At 37.1% G+C, this 17,480-nt stretch overlaps 1 protein-coding gene across 9 annotated transcripts in view; it reads left to right on the top strand.

Annotated features, from left to right (window-relative positions):
* The window catches only part of FRS2 (fibroblast growth factor receptor substrate 2), a 99,066-nt gene extending 88,567 nt beyond the window's left edge, over positions 1-10,499 (top strand). For all 9 annotated transcript variants that reach the window (XM_036252014.1, XM_036252016.1, XM_036252017.1 and 6 more), the window contains 5 exons: positions 4,460-4,552; positions 5,550-5,736; positions 6,472-6,630; positions 7,014-7,177; positions 8,668-10,499. In XM_036252014.1, the coding sequence (XP_036107907.1) occupies positions 4,487-4,552; positions 5,550-5,736; positions 6,472-6,630; positions 7,014-7,177; positions 8,668-9,618 (1,527 nt within the window). In that variant the 5' untranslated portion in view covers positions 4,460-4,486 and the 3' untranslated portion in view covers positions 9,619-10,499. The remainder of the gene's footprint in view (positions 1-4,459; positions 4,553-5,549; positions 5,737-6,471; positions 6,631-7,013; positions 7,178-8,667) is intronic.
* The last annotated feature ends 6,981 nt before the right edge of the window (positions 10,500-17,480 follow it).

Below are 17,480 nucleotides of genomic sequence, written 5' to 3'. Positions count from 1 at the left end.
CCATCACTTCAAAAACTCCTCCCTCCCCCACCATATTGCCAATATTCTTTAATTTTCTTGTCCTCTTGCTGATCCTGGGTCATTTGAACTTTCTACTCTCTGTACTGCTGAACAAAGCTAGAAAAGAGCATAATCTTACTTTGCAGTCTCTCTGATCTCTCAGTGTAGCCTGCAACCTTCTTTATTCTCATTCCGTAAACTTGCCTTCTGTTTTACAAAGGAAATAGGTTGATAGTTGTTCATCTCCTTCATCTTCTCTACTGTGCTCTACACATCCTTATTTTCTTTCCTCCTTCCTCCTCCTCTGGGCAGTCTGGGCCCCAGAACTCATCTTCTTTAGTCTTCCCCTCAGCGTCGACCCATCCTTTGTTTCCCTTCTCTTTCCTTTTCCCCTCCCTATATTTTAGTACCTTTCCTGACCTGCTGATTGCAAACCTGCATAAATCTGTCATTTTAAAACAGCAAATAACTCAAGTATCATATTTTCTTTGAAACTATGTCTGTCCATACCCTAGTGCTGTACTCTTTACTTCCTCAACTTGTTCTTGAAGAGCAGTTTTCATTCTCCAGAGGCTTCTTCCTTATCTTTCATTTGCTCGCGGCAGTTTGGCTTCTGCCTCTACCACTCTAAGGATGGAACTCTCCTTCTTGACACTTTCTTTTCGTAGTTTGTACTATTCTGATTTTTATTTTCTTCTTCACTTGTTTCTCTCTACTCCAGTACGTATACATTTGTATTCCTCAGAATTTCAACCACAGACCACTTTTTATACAGTCTTTGAGCAGTGCCTTCTGTTTTATGTTTTATGGCTTTAAATACCACATGTGTTCCAATATTTGACCTCTTTCAAACCCATAGTCATGCACTATGTCCCTATTGCATATCTCCATTTTATTGTTCTCTAGAATCTCAGTTTAGCATGTCTTAAACTGAATTAATCATCATCACTTCCACTTAAAGACACTGCTTTTTCCTATCTCAGGTGATGGAGCCAGCACCCTGCCACACGGGAAACGGTCTCTGCCTTTCCTTATACCTAGACAGCCACTCAGTGCCGCCAGCTTGTCTTTGTAAATATTTTTTTCACCCTTATCCCCATTGTTGCTACTCTGGTTTTAGGTCTCTAGCATATTTCCTTTTCAATAGTCTCTAACTGGTTTCCCTTCTTCTGAGCTAAACTTTTTACTTAAATTCATCCTGCAGATAGATGTATTTATAATGAAGTCCTGACCACCACTTTCCTGCTTAAAATTCCACACTGGCTTTTCATCATGGGTAGGATAAAATCCATTCTCCTTGGTGTGGCACACAAGGCTTTTTGTGTTGCATATTAGGCTTCTTATAAATTGTTGTATTGAAGCATTCAGGGTCCGTAAAGTCCCCAAGTAGGTTGCACCACCTCCCATCTATCCCAGCCACCAGGGAGGTGCTGCCTTAGGTAGCCTGTAAAGGGGACAAGTGAAAGAATGATTTTTCTACTGCTTTTGAGAAATAGTTTAAAACATTCCTTTGAGGCACCATCTTTTGGGGCCAAAGCTACATCGTAGTAATCTTTTAGCTCTTTATATTCACAAGGAGGTCAGCGGTGAGGAGGGACATGTAATTTCAAGAAGCCTTTTTTTGTTTATTTGTTTCTATCAATTATCCTTCTTTAAAAAGTTTTTAAAGTACTTTTTTTTACTTCTCATCCTATAATTTATTAAAAATTTAATTTAAAAAATTAAATATTATGGGGCATATGCTATGTCAGGCAGTACGCTTAGTGCCCTAGAAAATTAGGAAGGCAAGGTTCTTATTTTCAGGAAGGTCACAGTGAGATGGGTGGTAAGACAGATAAATATTACAGTAGAATAAATAAACGCCATGATAGAGTCATGTCCATTTGATTGTGGGGACACTGGAGGCAGAAAGGCTTCAAGTTGTTTGGAATCCCAGATCCCGGCATGCTTTCTGGTTTGGCCCCTGCTTGTGTTGTAGTTTACCCTCGACTCTGGTTGTATTGGATGCCTCGCTTTCTCCTCAGTGTAGTGCAACCTTTCAGGACCTTTGTCTTTGCACATAGTCTTTTATTTGTCTCAAGTGCTTATTTCTATTTCTTGCCTAGCACACTGTTTCTCCTCACCTTTTTTTTTTTTAATCCTCACCCTAGGACATTTTTTTTTTTTGCATTTATCTTCAGATAGAGCGGGAGGGAGAGAAGAGGGAAGAGAGACAGAAAAACATCGATGCGAGAGAGACACATTGACTGTCACCCAGACAATCCCAACCGGGGTTGGGGACAAACTGCAACCAAGGCACATGCCCCCAGCGAGAACCGAACTCGGGACTCTCTGGTCCGCGGGCCAATGCTCCAACCGCTGCACCAAACTGGCCAGGGCTCTCCTCCCCTTTTTAAAAATTCTCACTCAAGGGCATGGTTTTTATTTTAATTGATTTTAGAGAGGAAGGGAGAAAAAGGGAAACATCGATAAGAGAGGGAAACATTGATTGATTGCCTCCCATATGCATTCCAACCAGGGATCAAACCTGCAACCTAGGTATGTGCCCTGATCAGGAATAGAACCAGCAACCTTTTGGTGCATGAGATGACACCCAACCCACTGAGCCACACTATTCAAGGCACTCAAGTACCAACTCAAATGGTGCTTCCTGCCTAACCCACAAAGTTAATCGCTCCCTTTTTTGTACCCACAGAACTCTTTTTATATTCTAATATAAAGTTTATCATAATGTATTATGATACTTAGGTGGCGTATTAGTTAGAGCAAAATAACAAAATTAGTTTTAATTTTATTATTTTATTTATTACTTCTTTTGGTTTATACACTAGTACACTTTTTTGTCTTCTTAATACTTATGCCTTTCAGACATTCTTTACCTTTGTTTAGTACAGTTCATTTAGCTTACAAGAGACTTAGAGCACCTACTATGTGCTAGATGTTGTGTTGGGCATGGGCAGTGCAAAAATGTATAAGGTTCATTCCTGCTGGACAGGAGCTCCTTGTGGAAGAAAGAAGACAGATAAGTAAACAGACAGTCTCCCACAGTTTCTACTAAGTAGACAGTGTGAAAGATGCTGTGATACTGGGAAGCCCAGGGTGCTTTAAGGGTTATATAGGAAGTATAATTCTCCCAGTTGGCTACATTCAGAGAAGGCTTCCTGAACACACAGCACTCTGGGTTCCATCCTGAGAAAAGAAAGAAGCAGAAGGGGAGCAGCATGGAAGGATGTGAGAGAACAGGTGTTCTGGGGAAACTGTTTAATATGCCTGGGTAAGGCCTGATGCAGAGAAGGAGAGTTTAGCCTAGATCTGTAGACTGGGAAAGACTTCATGGCAAACTGACAGGCTTTGAATTTTCCCCTGAATGTAGTAAAGAGCCACTGAAGACTTTTAAACAACTTTTCATCAGATTGATGTTTTTAATGTTTGGTAGATTCTTGTGCTTTTTCCTCCCTCCCCTTTTTCAAATATTGTCACATTCATTCTTTCCCTTGTCTGGAAGTGACATTTTGAATTTCTCCTTGGTTCCTGTGGAGTGTTCTTGAACACAGTGTCACCCAAACCCTCTTATCTGTAACCTGTGGGAAAGAAGGATTTGATAGATACGCTCTGTCAGTTTTGCCAATATTCTCTTTAAGTTATTGCTTGAATTTTGAGTTGTCTTTCTCTCTTAGTGAACAATTCCAAATTTGTTTATATATCATATTTATCAATGAACTCTTATCTGGTGGAGTACATAAAGGATTCTATAATGAGTAATAAAAAATACCTGCTAAGCCAGAAATCTAGCATCCCTTTGGAAATTTATTAAAAAGGAACATGATTGTGGAATATAATGAACATAACAGTCTGAGGAACGGGATAGTCCCAGAGACGTGGAAGTGGGTACAGACTGACAATCCCCAGAAGAGGGGGTGGGGTGGGGGAGAGATAAACAACAGAACTTATATGCATGTATGCATGAACAATGGACATGGACAACAAAGCTTGGGACTGGGCGGGGAGGGAGGGAGTGGGGGGAATCAGTGGGGGGAAAAGGAGAAACATCTGTAACAAAAATAAATTAATTAATTAAAAAAAATAAAAAGGAACATGAAATTTCTGTTAAGCCATAAAAGGTTAATTCCATTAATGACTTTATTTAAATGGTGCTACATATGAGACCTTAAATTGGTTTGCTTTTTAAGATAATTTAAAAATAGGTAGATTTTTGAAAATTAAACTGAAAATTTGAGATTTCTGTGACATCTAACTTACAAAATTATTATCATTGTCACTAAGCAAAATTCACCAGCTAGATGTGTGAAATCTAGCTCCAGCCATATACTTTCTTGGGTTTAATTTTCCTCATAAAAATAATGTAGGGGTTGTGTTAGATTATTTCTATAGCCTTTTTTTATTTTGTGATTTTTATATCCTACATCTAATATTTTTTTCCAAACTGTCTTTTGTGTAGCGCTCACATGGTCTTCTGAAAGAAGCCATGGGTAGCTGTTGTAGCTGTCCAGATAAAGACACTGTCCCAGATAACCATCGGAACAAGTTTAAGGTCAGTAAAACTGCTTGAATTACATCTCTTATTGCCTACTTGGATATTCTTTTACTTCACTTAATATATCTTACTTTTTCACTTTTTCTCTAGACCTTTTATTTCCCCTTTTTGTTCACCCTGCCTTTTGTTTTAACAAATGATGATGACATTTTTTCACTGACAATGTGGAATCCTCTTTTACTTTCCTTTTGGTCCTCTGTATTCAATTAATCACACAGTTCTGATAGTACTTTGTTTAAGACACCATTCTATAGGTTTCTCTCTAGTCCTGTCACCACCTCCAGTAATTGATTCATGCCTGGATAATTTCTTAACTGGACTCTACTTTGAGTCACCACTGTGATCTGTCCTGCAGTTCACATCAAATTAATCTTCCTCTTTCATTCTGAAATTTCCGTGGTGTTCTGTTACCTGGAAGCTAAATGCTCCATTTCTTACTCATCTACAGCTATTTAGTGTCTCTGGTAGTCTGGCCTCAGCCTGCTATAAATCATAGCCTGTGGATCATACAAACTTAGGTATAGGTCATAACCCTGTTGCTTCACAGCTTTGCAAACTTGGACAGGTTACATTATCACTAAGTCTTTGTTTGAGTTTTGTAGGATGGAGAAAACAGTATTACCTGCAGTTTAGGGTGTTATGAGGATTAAATGGGAAGAATATATGTATACACTTTGCCTGTTCCAGGGGTATAGTAAGTTCTCCCTAAACAATATCCTATCTTCATAGTCTCTGGCCATTTTCTGAACTCAGTAGTACAAGGCCTTATCTTAACATGAACTTATCTCCCCAGTGGGAATGTGAGTTTCTTGCAGATACGAACCAGGTATTATACTGCTGCATAATCCTACACACACATTGGTTGATAAATGAACTAACAACGGAGTAACTGAACCAATCATCAACAGCGTATCTTCCTGACAAATTGGTAAAATACGTGTATGGCTGTCAAGTGGAAGCATTAGGTTAGCACTAATTAAACTTTCTTTTTTAGGTCATTAATGTGGATGATGATGGGAATGAGTTAGGTTCTGGCATAATGGAACTTACAGACACAGAACTGATTTTATACACTCGCAAACGTGACTCGGTAAAATGGCACTACCTCTGCCTGCGACGCTATGGCTATGATTCGAATCTCTTTTCTTTTGAAAGTGGTCGACGGTGTCAAACTGGACAAGGTAGGTAGAGCCTTTCATTTTTTTCTCCAAACCTTGTCACATTTGAAATATTATTCTTTCAGTTATTCTGTATATAATGTTTAATATTTTACTTTCTCCTGACAGAAAAAAATTACCCAAATAAGTGCCTCGTTAAGAAGAGGTATAGTAAACTATGTATTCATTTAGCAAGCATTCATTAAGCACATTGTGTATGTCTAGAATTTCGACTCATTAGTTTTAAGATTGCAGTAAATGATTAGTCTTAATAAACTGTGTTTTTTCTGTTATAACTTATTGGGCAAAGAACCTACAATTTGAAAGGTCTATGTCAAATGTTAGATTTTTTTCCTCTGTCAGAGGTGAATGATAATCTTTGCCTTACAGAACTGTTAAAATAATTAAACATGATAACAGAGTCGGGGCCTGTCAAATGGTAAAGGATCACCTTGGTAATGATGAGTTGAGCTCCCCCTGCTATTATAAAGTAAACTGAAGGAAGTATGCAAATCTTGTTTTTGTCTGCCTTATTCTAGGCCTTGTCCCTTAGAGAAATGAAAATTATTCTGTGAACTTTCTTTTGGGTTTATGTTTTGAAACAGGAAATATCATTAATTTATCAGACATTTATTTAAAAGGCTCTTCTTGCTATTGGTACACAGAATCCTTATTTTACAATTTTATTCTTTGACAGGTGCTCCTGTATCTTTTTAAAAGATGTGGTAACTGTTGTTTTCTTCTGGTTTATATTTGTAGGAATCTTTGCCTTTAAGTGTGCCCGTGCAGAAGAATTATTTAACATGTTGCAAGAGATTATGCAAAATAACAGTATAAATGTGGTGGAAGAGCCAGTTGTTGAAAGGAGTAATCATCAGACAGAATTGGAAGTCCCCAGAACACCTCGAACACCTACAAGTAAGTACCCATTTTTCTTCTTATATGTTGATTAATAGCCATTTATAAACTATAGACTATGGATATTTAACCTATAAATGTTAGAAATCACCTTTGGCTACATAGGAGTAATGGTTGTCAGTTTTAAAAAGTTGTTAACTATAATTATAAACATATTTAATACTTTAAATGTGACAACATTAACTGTTCCATTTTATCTAAACTATGAATGGAAAGTTAGCATGGAGGGGGTGCTGTCTGTGCTCTGGGTTCTGCTATGTCTTGCCAGAAACACCTTCTTTAATCTTGCCAGTGCAGATTGGATTCTCATTCATTTTTATTCTCTCTCCCCTACCTCTGTATCCTGCTTTTCTTCTTAAACCAATAAACAAACAAAAACTCAGCTCCAGGATTTGCTGCTCAGAACTTACCTAATGGATATCCCCGATATCCCTCTTTTGGAGATGCTTCATCCCATCCTTCAAGCAGACATCCTTCTGTGGGAAGTGCACGCTTGCCTTCAGTAGGTGAAGAATCTACACATCCTTTGCTTGTGGCTGAGGAACAAGTAAGCATGTGCTATACTGTCTAACAGGATAATGGCTTTTGTGGAAGGGTTTAGTCAGTTTGAATTTAGCTTTCACTGTTTGTATATAACTTTTATAGTGAAGAATCAGAGGAAATAGCATATATTTGCTGAAATATGTACAGATGTAGAGGGAAACAGCATTACAGTAGTTTGTGGGTTCACAAGAGAGGTATATCTGTAGATTAAGACAGATATAACTAATGGCCAGTTCCCATTTATAATAACTTCCAGTTAATTCAAAATTTATGCTACTGCTTATATTAAAGTTTTTATAATTAGTGGACTACTAGCAGGAAGGTAGATTTTGGTTTTGGTGTTTTTATAGAACTATATAATATTCCTGACTATTTTTCATTTGAGGAATGAAGTATCTGGTTAAACATTGTCTGTTTATTAATTAGTTATATAATTATCTTTTGTAAACCACATGGTCATTTATCATTAATAAGTTTTTATTGTTTTAAAGTTCATTTCTTTGTATTCTTCACACAGTACATGAGTTTTTACATTATTTACTATAATTACATTTCTCTCAATTTTGCATTTTATTTTTGAGTTTTTCAGATTCTTATAGACTTTAAATTTTTTTATATTGCTCCTAAAATATTGAGCTTTTTGTTTTATTTATTTATTGATTTTTAAAAAAATATGTTTTTAGCCCTGGCCGGTTTGGTTCAGCAGTTAGAGTGTCGGCCCATGGACCAGAGAGTCCTGGGTTTAGTTCCCGCTAAGGACACATACCTCAGTTGCAGTTTGTCCTCAGTCTTGGTTACAGTCGTGTGGGTGGCAGCCATTCGATGTGACTCTCTCACATTGATGTTTCTCTCTCGCTCTTCCTCCCTCTCTCCCTCCCACTCTTTCTGAAGATAAATGCAAAAATGTCCTCGGATGAGGATAATATATATATATATGTGTATATATATATATATATATATTTCTATTGATTTATTTTAGAGAGAGAGGAAGGGAGAGAGAGAGAAACATCGATTGGTTGCCTCCTGCACATGCTCCACTGGGCATCGAGCCCATAACCTGGGCATGTGCCCTGACTGGGAATCGAACTGGGACCTCTTAGTCCATGGGATGACACTTTATAGAACTCTTATTAAATCTAGAAGGGTTTATTATAGTCAAATTATCTATAAATAATGGTAAGTTTGTCTTTTCCTTTTTAATACTTATTTATTTCTGAATCATTGTTTAATGTACTCTTGAGAATTTCTAGAACAACACCAAAATGAAAATCCCTATTTGTTCCTGATGTGTGTTTTTTTTTTTTTTTACAGAATGCTTTTCATATTTTACTAACAAGTACAATGTTGCATGTTAGAGCAGTTACTTTTTTTATAAGTAAAAAAACAGGTGCAAAAGCTGCAAAGCATGAGCATATTTAGAAAGTTAATGAGATTAACTGATATGGTCAGACTTTTTATTTTTTAAGCAATTTACTGACTCACTCCTTGTTTTAGGTACATACCTATGTCAACACTACAGGTGTGCAAGAAGAACGGAAAAATTGCACAAGTGTGCATGTCCCGTTGGAGGCGAGGATTTCTAATGCTGAAAGCAACACTCCAAAAGAAGAACAAAGTGGTCTGGAGGACAGGGACCCTCAGATTCTTCTTGAACCCGAAGTAGTCAGATTTGTCTTAGGACCAACTCCTGTTCAAAAGCAGTTAATGGAAAAAGAGAAACTGGAGAAAATTGGAAGAGATCAAGTCAGCGGAAGTGGTGCAAATAACACAGAATGGGACACTGGATATGACAGTGATGAACGAAGAGATGTACCCTCTGTTAACAAACTAGTGTATGAAAATATAAATGGGTTATCTATCCCTAGTGCCTCAGGGGTCAGGAGAGGTCGTCTGACATCCACCAGTACCTCAGATACCCAGAATATCAACAACTCAGCTCAGAGAAGAACTGCATTATTAAACTATGAAAATTTACCATCTTTGCCTCCTGTTTGGGAAGCCCGCAAGCTAAGTAGGGATGAAGATGACAATTTAGGACCAAAGACCCCATCTCTAAATGGCTACCATAATAATCTAGATCCAATGCATAATTATGTAAATACAGAGAATGTAACAGTGCCAGCAAGTGCTCACAAAATAGAATATTCAAGGCGTCGAGACTGTATACCGACAGTCTTTAACTTTGATATCAGACGCCCGAGTTTAGAACACAGGCAGCTCAATTACATACAGGTTGACTTGGAAGGTGGCAGTGACTCCGACAACCCTCAGACTCCAAAAACGCCTACGACTCCTCTTCCACAGACCCCTACCAGGCGCACAGAGCTGTATGCTGTGATAGACATCGAAAAAACTGCTGCTATGTCAAATTTGCAGAAAGCACTCCCACGAGATGATGGTACATCTAGGAAAACTAGACATAATAGTACTGATCTGCCCATGTGAGCCTGGAAAGCATTACATTGTTTGCACCTTTGTGAATTTTTAAAAAATGAAGATGCAAGTGCTTCATTTTCATTTCTAAACACTAACTCCTTTTATAGACTGATAAATTTTTTTTAATATTTCATGTGCTTCTTTAACTAAAGGGAATTAATGTAGAGCAGGTACTCATTAAAGAACACTAATTTCATTATATACTACTCATTACTGTACAGCAGCACTCCCATTTTCACAGTGCCTATTAAAGTGAGAGTTGAAGTGAGTGACATGCTGGTTGATTTTTATCAATTTACTGGACTTATGCATATCATTCATGTCTAAGTCATGGTTGGCATTTCAAACATTTTATAAAGCCTCTTGATAATGTGCATTGCTAACAGATAATTCTAGGCTTTGAAAGTAATATTTGTAGATTCACTGTTCATGGTATGTGATGTCCAGCATGTAACATGAGAAATCTTTTATTTCATTAATTGTAGGCTTTTTGACTTGAGCCAAACCATATGTAAAGGAAATAGAAGTACCACACTCCTTATATACCAGTCAGCTCCTTTGCCTTCAGCTTACTAGAAAGAGCCCTGTGTCCATGAATATGGTTTGCTGTTGGTGTGTTGAAAGGTGGAAAGGATACAAGATTTTCTGTTTATTCATCTCATGATGTCATTGGAAGGGCATGCCCAGATTATCTTAATCAGAATTACAATAGGCTCAAGAATCAGTCTCAGGTCACTTTACCCAAAAAAGCATTTGAAAATCTGAACCATGATCTCTTGAAAGTGTCTCTCCTATGGATTATTAACAGTAAATTGTTTCTGGAGGTATTTGTGCTGTTAGATTGCCATTTACCTTCAGTTTTTTTCCTTTGGTGTTTGGGATGTCTTCTTTTGTTGCTTAATGTCTTTTTCAATTTAAAATGTTTGAGTTTGTATATAGTTTTAAATTGGATTATGTGTTTATGGTTATTTAGTTTGCTTTTTTGTCAAATTGTGGTTTTGAAGGTTCATTTGGAACTTACTGTTATTCTATAACAGGGTTGCCCTTGTCCAGTATTTATTTATATGCTGTTTACTTTTCAAGTTGTTGATAAAAACATTCTCTCAGTTTTAAATTTTACTTGTGTCCATAGGTGATCTCGTTAGCAGCTGAGATAAAAAAGGAAGCTACTTTTAACATGCAAAGTTCCCTAAAGGTACTGTGTTCTCTCTGTGGGCACTCTCCCCAGCACTTTAACAGGGATTCCCTCAAGTCACATGGCAGCAATGTACTTTGCCCACTGTAGCGCTCCTCAGCTCTGCTGTCCTTTCACTCATAGCTGGATGCTTGATTATCCCTGATTTCAATGGAATGTTAAGATTATTGCCAGCATAGCAGGTACAGTGGAAGTCTTGTAGCAATGAGATTATGTATAACTTAGGATTTTAAATGAATTAAAGCTTTTCTAAAATAATGAGAGGTCGTATGTCCAACTCTTGGAAAATCAAGAATGTTCCAGTTTCCCAAACACTAGAGAAGACAAGAGAAGGTAGAGTGAAAAGAAGGTTAGGTAACCTTGCAAAATATTTTACCGTTTTCTCTAAATATGAGGAAGTTTGAGATTATGATCTGGATCTACCAGATGTAACTAAGGTTAATTCAGCATGAAAAAGTCTTAGTCATATAGCATCCAACCTGTTCAATAACCAATTATAGGGCAGTGAATGGATTAGCAAAATAATAGAATGGGACCATTATAAAGAAAATAAATTATTAAAGGTGTCTATTATTTTCAGTGCCATTGGTTTATGTGCATAGCAGAATTTCTTTTTTTTTTTTCTGTGAACTTGGTGCTTACTAAAGTGTTCACTGTTCTCTAAAAAGAGAACAGTGGTATAGGTGTGCAGTTTCCATTTTTAATATATTGTTGCATTTATGTTTTCTTCTGACTAGATTGCTAATTGTGCCAAATTTATGTGATTTTTTAATGTGGAATAAGAATTGTGATGAAATTAGTACACATGGTTTTCTCTGAAATAAGCAGTTGAGACAGAACATCAACCTCCAAATGGAAGGGCTGACCTATTTATTCATTTTGGAGGTTAGATACTTTATTTCCTTTTTCTCATCCTTTCCATTTTTCCTTCCAGATTCTAATTAGTTTTTATATTTTTTAGGTAACTCCAACGTAATCATTACAGTTTATGCTTTAAATACTGTGTGCTTTAAAAATGAAAATGGGACCAATTTGTCTGCTAAGAATTTGATTTTAAAGGTACTATGAGTATTAGGAAGATGTACACATACAACTGGTGTTAATTTCTAGATGTCTCTGGAAATCACCTGTGTTTCTATTTAATAAAAAGTAATGTAGAACACTCCTTGTCTTTTGCAGTAGTCTAGTAATGGGCATTAAGCTCTATCCTGGAAGAATGTACCTATTACTAGGTGCATTTTAGAGTGAGATATTTTGTTGGGATATAATTGTGGCCATATGTTTCAGATTTTCTGAGACAGACCTAATTTTAGATATTCTGTTCTGTTGCTAGACCATGTGATCCCACTTTTCAGTTTTGGAAATATAATCATTGTTCATTTATTTTCCCAAATAGAATCCTCTTTTATCTATATAGATCATAACAGCTTTTATCCCAGACCAGGGTTGGAAACTGATATGGGTATTGACTATGTTTCTTAATGTGTTTTATTTCCCAGTTTCCTCTTCCTTTAAAAATGAAAATATGGTGCCTTCTCTCCCTCCAGGAAGATTGGCAAATAGTTCCTTTTATTTACTGCTGCTGTGGAGTGATGAGATATGCACTTTACTCTTGAAGACTCAGCAAAAAGCTTTTCACCTCCCAGTATATCCAGAATAGATCACATTTGGGACTTAACTAAAATTTGCCAAGCAATCTTTGTTTTTATAGATATTGATGTTGACGCCCACAGTTCAATGTTATAAGTCAAGCTAGTGTTTATTAACCCCCCCCCAAAGAAATCTGTGGCACAACGTATAAAAATGTACCTCAATAATGTTCTATTAAAAATGGGACAGGGGCCTTATGTTTTCATAATTTCTCAATAATGTGCCACCATATTTTTGCCTCAAGGTAAAAGTTTTAACAAGCTAAAAAGTACTTCCCACTTCTCCCGTGCTGTTCCTAACCCATAATGCCCAAGTGTTTTGTGCAATGTGTAGTATGTGTGTATGTGTAAATATATATGTATATATCCATATATCCATATATATATGTATACATATATATATATCCTTGAAATAGACATACCATCAGAGACATCATTCAGAAGTAACTGATATATTGGCATCTCATTCATATTTCTGATATGTGAGGTATATGGTACTAATTACCTTTTCCCTGATGTTTACCAAATTTGAATAAAGGCATTGGTACGAAATTCCAGAATGTATAGAAAATGTTTTTGGCTTGAAAAATTAACAACTATTTTATGACATACCACAAATACTCTGCCCAAACCAGCACCATATCTATCTTTACTATTCTTTACATCCCTATTCCCCATTCCTACTTCCCCATTTTTGGGGGTTATAACACAGTTCTTTTGTAGCATCATTATGATTGCAATTCTGTGATGGACTGGTATTAATAGTACAGTAGTCACCGGTGTGCCACATTTGCATTAGTAAATGCAAAATATACATTTTATAAAGGACAAATTTTGTGTTATGTTTTTATTTTCATTACATTGTATAATACTGTAAGATTATTGTATGTCCTGATTTGCATTATAAATGTTTTTTTCCTACATAAAGGCATAAATATAGCAACTTTGTATAAAGGTAGCTTATTAGATTTTTAATTTTTTTCTTTTATAAAAAAATTGTCTAACAGTGGGACTACCATTGCCAAATTGTATATGAAATATGAATTTTACCCCCTATGGTTAATTTCTTTTATAAACATTCCACATTTCTCTAATAAAAGACATAAGTGATACTGTACTATGCATACATTGTATTTTAATGCTGTTTCATATCAGCATTTTAAATTTGGTTTGCATTTTTAATATTGGCAAAATTTACCACTGTTGATTAAAACCTTGTATATGTAACAACATCTTTTGCCCTCTCTCCCTCCCCACCCTTATTCTCTGTTTCTCCCTATCAGTGCCAACTTCATACATTTTGTAGCATGGCAATAAAATATAACTTTTACACTGAGGCCGAGTGTGGCTTTTTGGAGGATGTGGAGATGGGAGGATTGCCCTCTAGCTGTTCTTTGCATATGACTTTTTGCCATATGAACCATGTCTCCAGGCAAGAGAAGTTATCTCATATATGCTTTTAAGGACAAGTGTGAATGTGCTTTTAAGCTTAATTTTTGTCATAACAAATGACTAATTTTTTTATCTTTGGAAAAGTCAGAGTTCTTGAAGTACAATCAAACCTTTATTAACTGGAGTACTTAAAGAATATGCTAATAATTGAATTTAGTTCAACAAGGGCTAAGTGATACATTTTTAAATCCTTATTTATTACAGAGTATTAGTATACTGTCCCCAAAATTATATGTAAAATATGGTTTAATCTTAGATGATTTAGGATCTTGTGATGGCTTACTGTTGTCATTCTGGCCTAAATTTCTATCAAGAGGTACTCAAGTTGATACTGGAAGCTGAGCTGACTATATACTGACCTTAAGCATTCATGAAAAACTGCTTTGTTGAATAAAATCTGGTCGGAGTTCTTATGTTACTTTCCCCTTATTGATGAAAGTAGATTGCAATAAAACCCCAATAAAAGTTTGGTTGGATACCTATTTACAGTTTTACTGTATTTATATTTCACACATTTCTTGAAACTGTGATAAGAGGTTTTATTTCTTATTCTCATATCACTGTCTTCGTTTCAAAGTGAACATATAAAGGGTTAAGGATTATGTTTCATCCAAGTGAAATTAAATTTTAAGTATTTGACAGACTCTCTCAGTTTTAAATGCATGGTCATTCAAACTAGTAGTTCTCAGCTCTGGGTCCCCAAACCTGTTTTTAGTCACTGAGTGACACTGCAAAGCCTATCTGAATACAACTCAAGATGGAGATCATTTAAATAATAAAGGGGAAAGACAAGTCCACAAACGATTGGGTCCTTACTAGGTACCAGACACCACGGAACACATAATTAGTTGGTAAAGATGTGGCAGAGACCAAATCTAGGAAAATTTAGATTTGTTCTCAGAAGTTAAGAAATTTGGATTATTTTTGTATTTCTTCTTTGAATTCCTTAATAGACAGTAAGTATTCACATGCTCTTATTTAATGAATTGAGCATGAACTAGGCCTTACGCTGGTAATGAGCATAGGCCCAGGCAGGGTAACTCTGTTGGTTAGAGCGTCGACCCAATATGCCAAGGTTGCCAGTTTGATTCCTGGTCAGCGCACATACAAGAATCAACCAATGAATGCATACATGAGTGGAATGACAAATCAGTGTTTTTCTCTTTCTCTCTCCCTTCCTTTCTCTAAAATCAGTCAATAAAAAAACCCAAAGGAAATTGTCTTTGATGAATTAACTTCTCTCTGATAATCTCTAGAATGGTAATAACTATATAGGGGAACTGATAATCTAGTGGTATGATAAAGGCGCACAAAAAGGAAGAGCACCTAATTCAGCCTGAGAATGGAGGTTTTCCAGAAAAGCATGAAGGAGGTAATCCTGATGAGGTGGCTTTTGCAGTAATGGAAGCAAAACTAGATAAATGCCTCTTCAAAGGCATCGTTAAAGGAGTGTTTGTTACTTATTGCTGTGCGCCAAACCACCCTAAAACTCTGGCTTAAAACAAATCATTTTGTTATTTCTCCCATTGCTATAGATCAGGGTGGGTGGGTCTATGGAACTCACCCCAAATTACAAAACCAGTAAATAGAGCTGAAATCCAGAATCTGAGTGTTTAAATCCTGGGATAGGCTGCAGGGATGGGGGGTGGTCTTGACACCAAAGGAGGTAGGAAATGAAGAATCAAAAACATGCAATGGGCCCTGGCCGGTTTGGCTCAGCGGTTGGAGTGTTGGCCTGCAGACCAGAGAGTCCTGGGTTCGGTTTCCGCTAGGAGCACGTACCAAAAATAAATAAATAAATAAATAAAAATAAAAATATGCAATGGCCCTGGCCGATTTGGCTCAGCGGTTAGAGCGTAGCCCCGTGGACCAGAGAGTCCTGGGTTCAGTTTCCGCTAAGGGCACGTACCTTAGTTGCAGTTTGTCCCCGGCCTCGGTTGGGGTCTTGTGGATGGCAGCCAGTCGATGTGACTCTCTCACATTGATGTTTCTCTCTCTTCATCTCTGTCTCCCTCCTGCTCTATCTGAAGATAAATGCAAAATAAATGTCCTCGGGTGAGGATTAAAAAACAAACAAACAAAAAACATGCAATGAATATAGGACACATTGCTGAGTCCTCTCATAGGGGTCTCCTAGCTGTCTCTGGCTTCAGCTCCACAGGTGGCAGGGCCTGCCTCCCAGTCTCCACCCAAAGCCTTTGGCTGTTTCCTCCCCTCTAAAGCCCAGCAGGGAAGTGGGATTGGTTTCTCCATCACCCACAGTCTCAGACTTGCCTGCCAGAGTATGTGATTTGCCCACAATGAAAACAATCGTTTTCAGTATCATGCAGGTATCTTAGCTTCTCATTATTGTAACTTCTCATTTTAGCGTATGATTTGAGATAGAAAGAAGAGCAAGTTTTCCCATGAACTTTTGGTAGATTTAAAATAACTTGTCGCCCTGGCCGGTTTGGTTCAGCGGTTAGAGCATCGGCCTGCAGTCCTGAGAGACCCGGGTTCAGTTCCCGCTAAGGGCACGTACCTCGGTTGCAGTTTGTCCCCAGCCCTCTTCGGTTGTGCCCGTGGCAACCACTCGATGTGTTCCTTTCACATCGATGTTTCTCTCTCTCTCTCTCTCTCCCTCTCTCTCCCTCCCACTCTACCTGAACAAAAAATGGAAAAATGTCCTCCGGTGAGGATAAAAATAAATAAATAACTTGTCCAGTCTGAGTCTCTTTTCATGATGGGCCTTGGAAATAGTACAAAGCAGGGTCAGCAAACTTTTTCTATAAAGGATTAGATCATAAATATATTAGTCTTTATGGGTTATACAGTCGGTCACAACTACTCAACTCTGCCCTTGTATAACAGTATTGTATTGCACAGTATTAAAAAAATGAATGGGTATGCTTGTGTTCCAACAGGCTATGGACACCAAAGCATAAGTTTCATATAATTTTAATGTATCATGAAACAGTCCTTTTTTCCCCTAACCATTCAAAAATGTAAAAACCATTCTTTACTCCTATCATTCAAAAACAGGAGGTAGACAGGTGGGATTTGGCTCCCCACAGTTTGTTAATCTCTGGTGTAAACTAACCCTCAGAGCATATCTGAAGGATAGAAACAATTAAAAATGGAAAACGTTTATCAATGTTAACAATTGCCAAAAATCCAGGAGCTTGCTAATTGTTCAGTTAGTCAAAGGGAGAAAAGGATATCAGTAGATGATGGAAAATGAATAAAAAATTTTTAAGAACAAAATTTTGCTTTAATCGTCCTAAGGGATTAATTTACAGAAAGCAGACACCTGTTTTTGATAAACTGAAGTGTTTAAGATTGATCTTGGTCTCTACCAAGACATTAAAAGTATATGTCAGTCATCTCTACTAGGAGGGGGACGAGCGCAATGCAAAACCTTCTGGATGATCAAGCAGGGCAGAGATAAAGTAATTATCTCCATTGGAGTTCACAAAACCTTGTCCTTGACAGTCAATGTCCAATTAAAAACAGCATTTTAAAATTCAGTAAAAGGGCCCTGGCCGGTTGTAGTGTCAGCCTGCGAACCAGAGAGTCCCGGGTTTGGTTCCCACTGC

Source organism: Molossus molossus, unplaced genomic scaffold (genome assembly GCF_014108415.1).
Source record: "Molossus molossus isolate mMolMol1 unplaced genomic scaffold, mMolMol1.p scaffold_m16_p_10, whole genome shotgun sequence".
In the NCBI taxonomy this organism is placed as follows: Eukaryota; Metazoa; Chordata; class Mammalia; order Chiroptera; family Molossidae; genus Molossus; species Molossus molossus.
The sequence above is the reverse complement of the archived record's forward strand: the minus strand, read 5'-3'. Positions and strand labels throughout refer to the sequence as shown.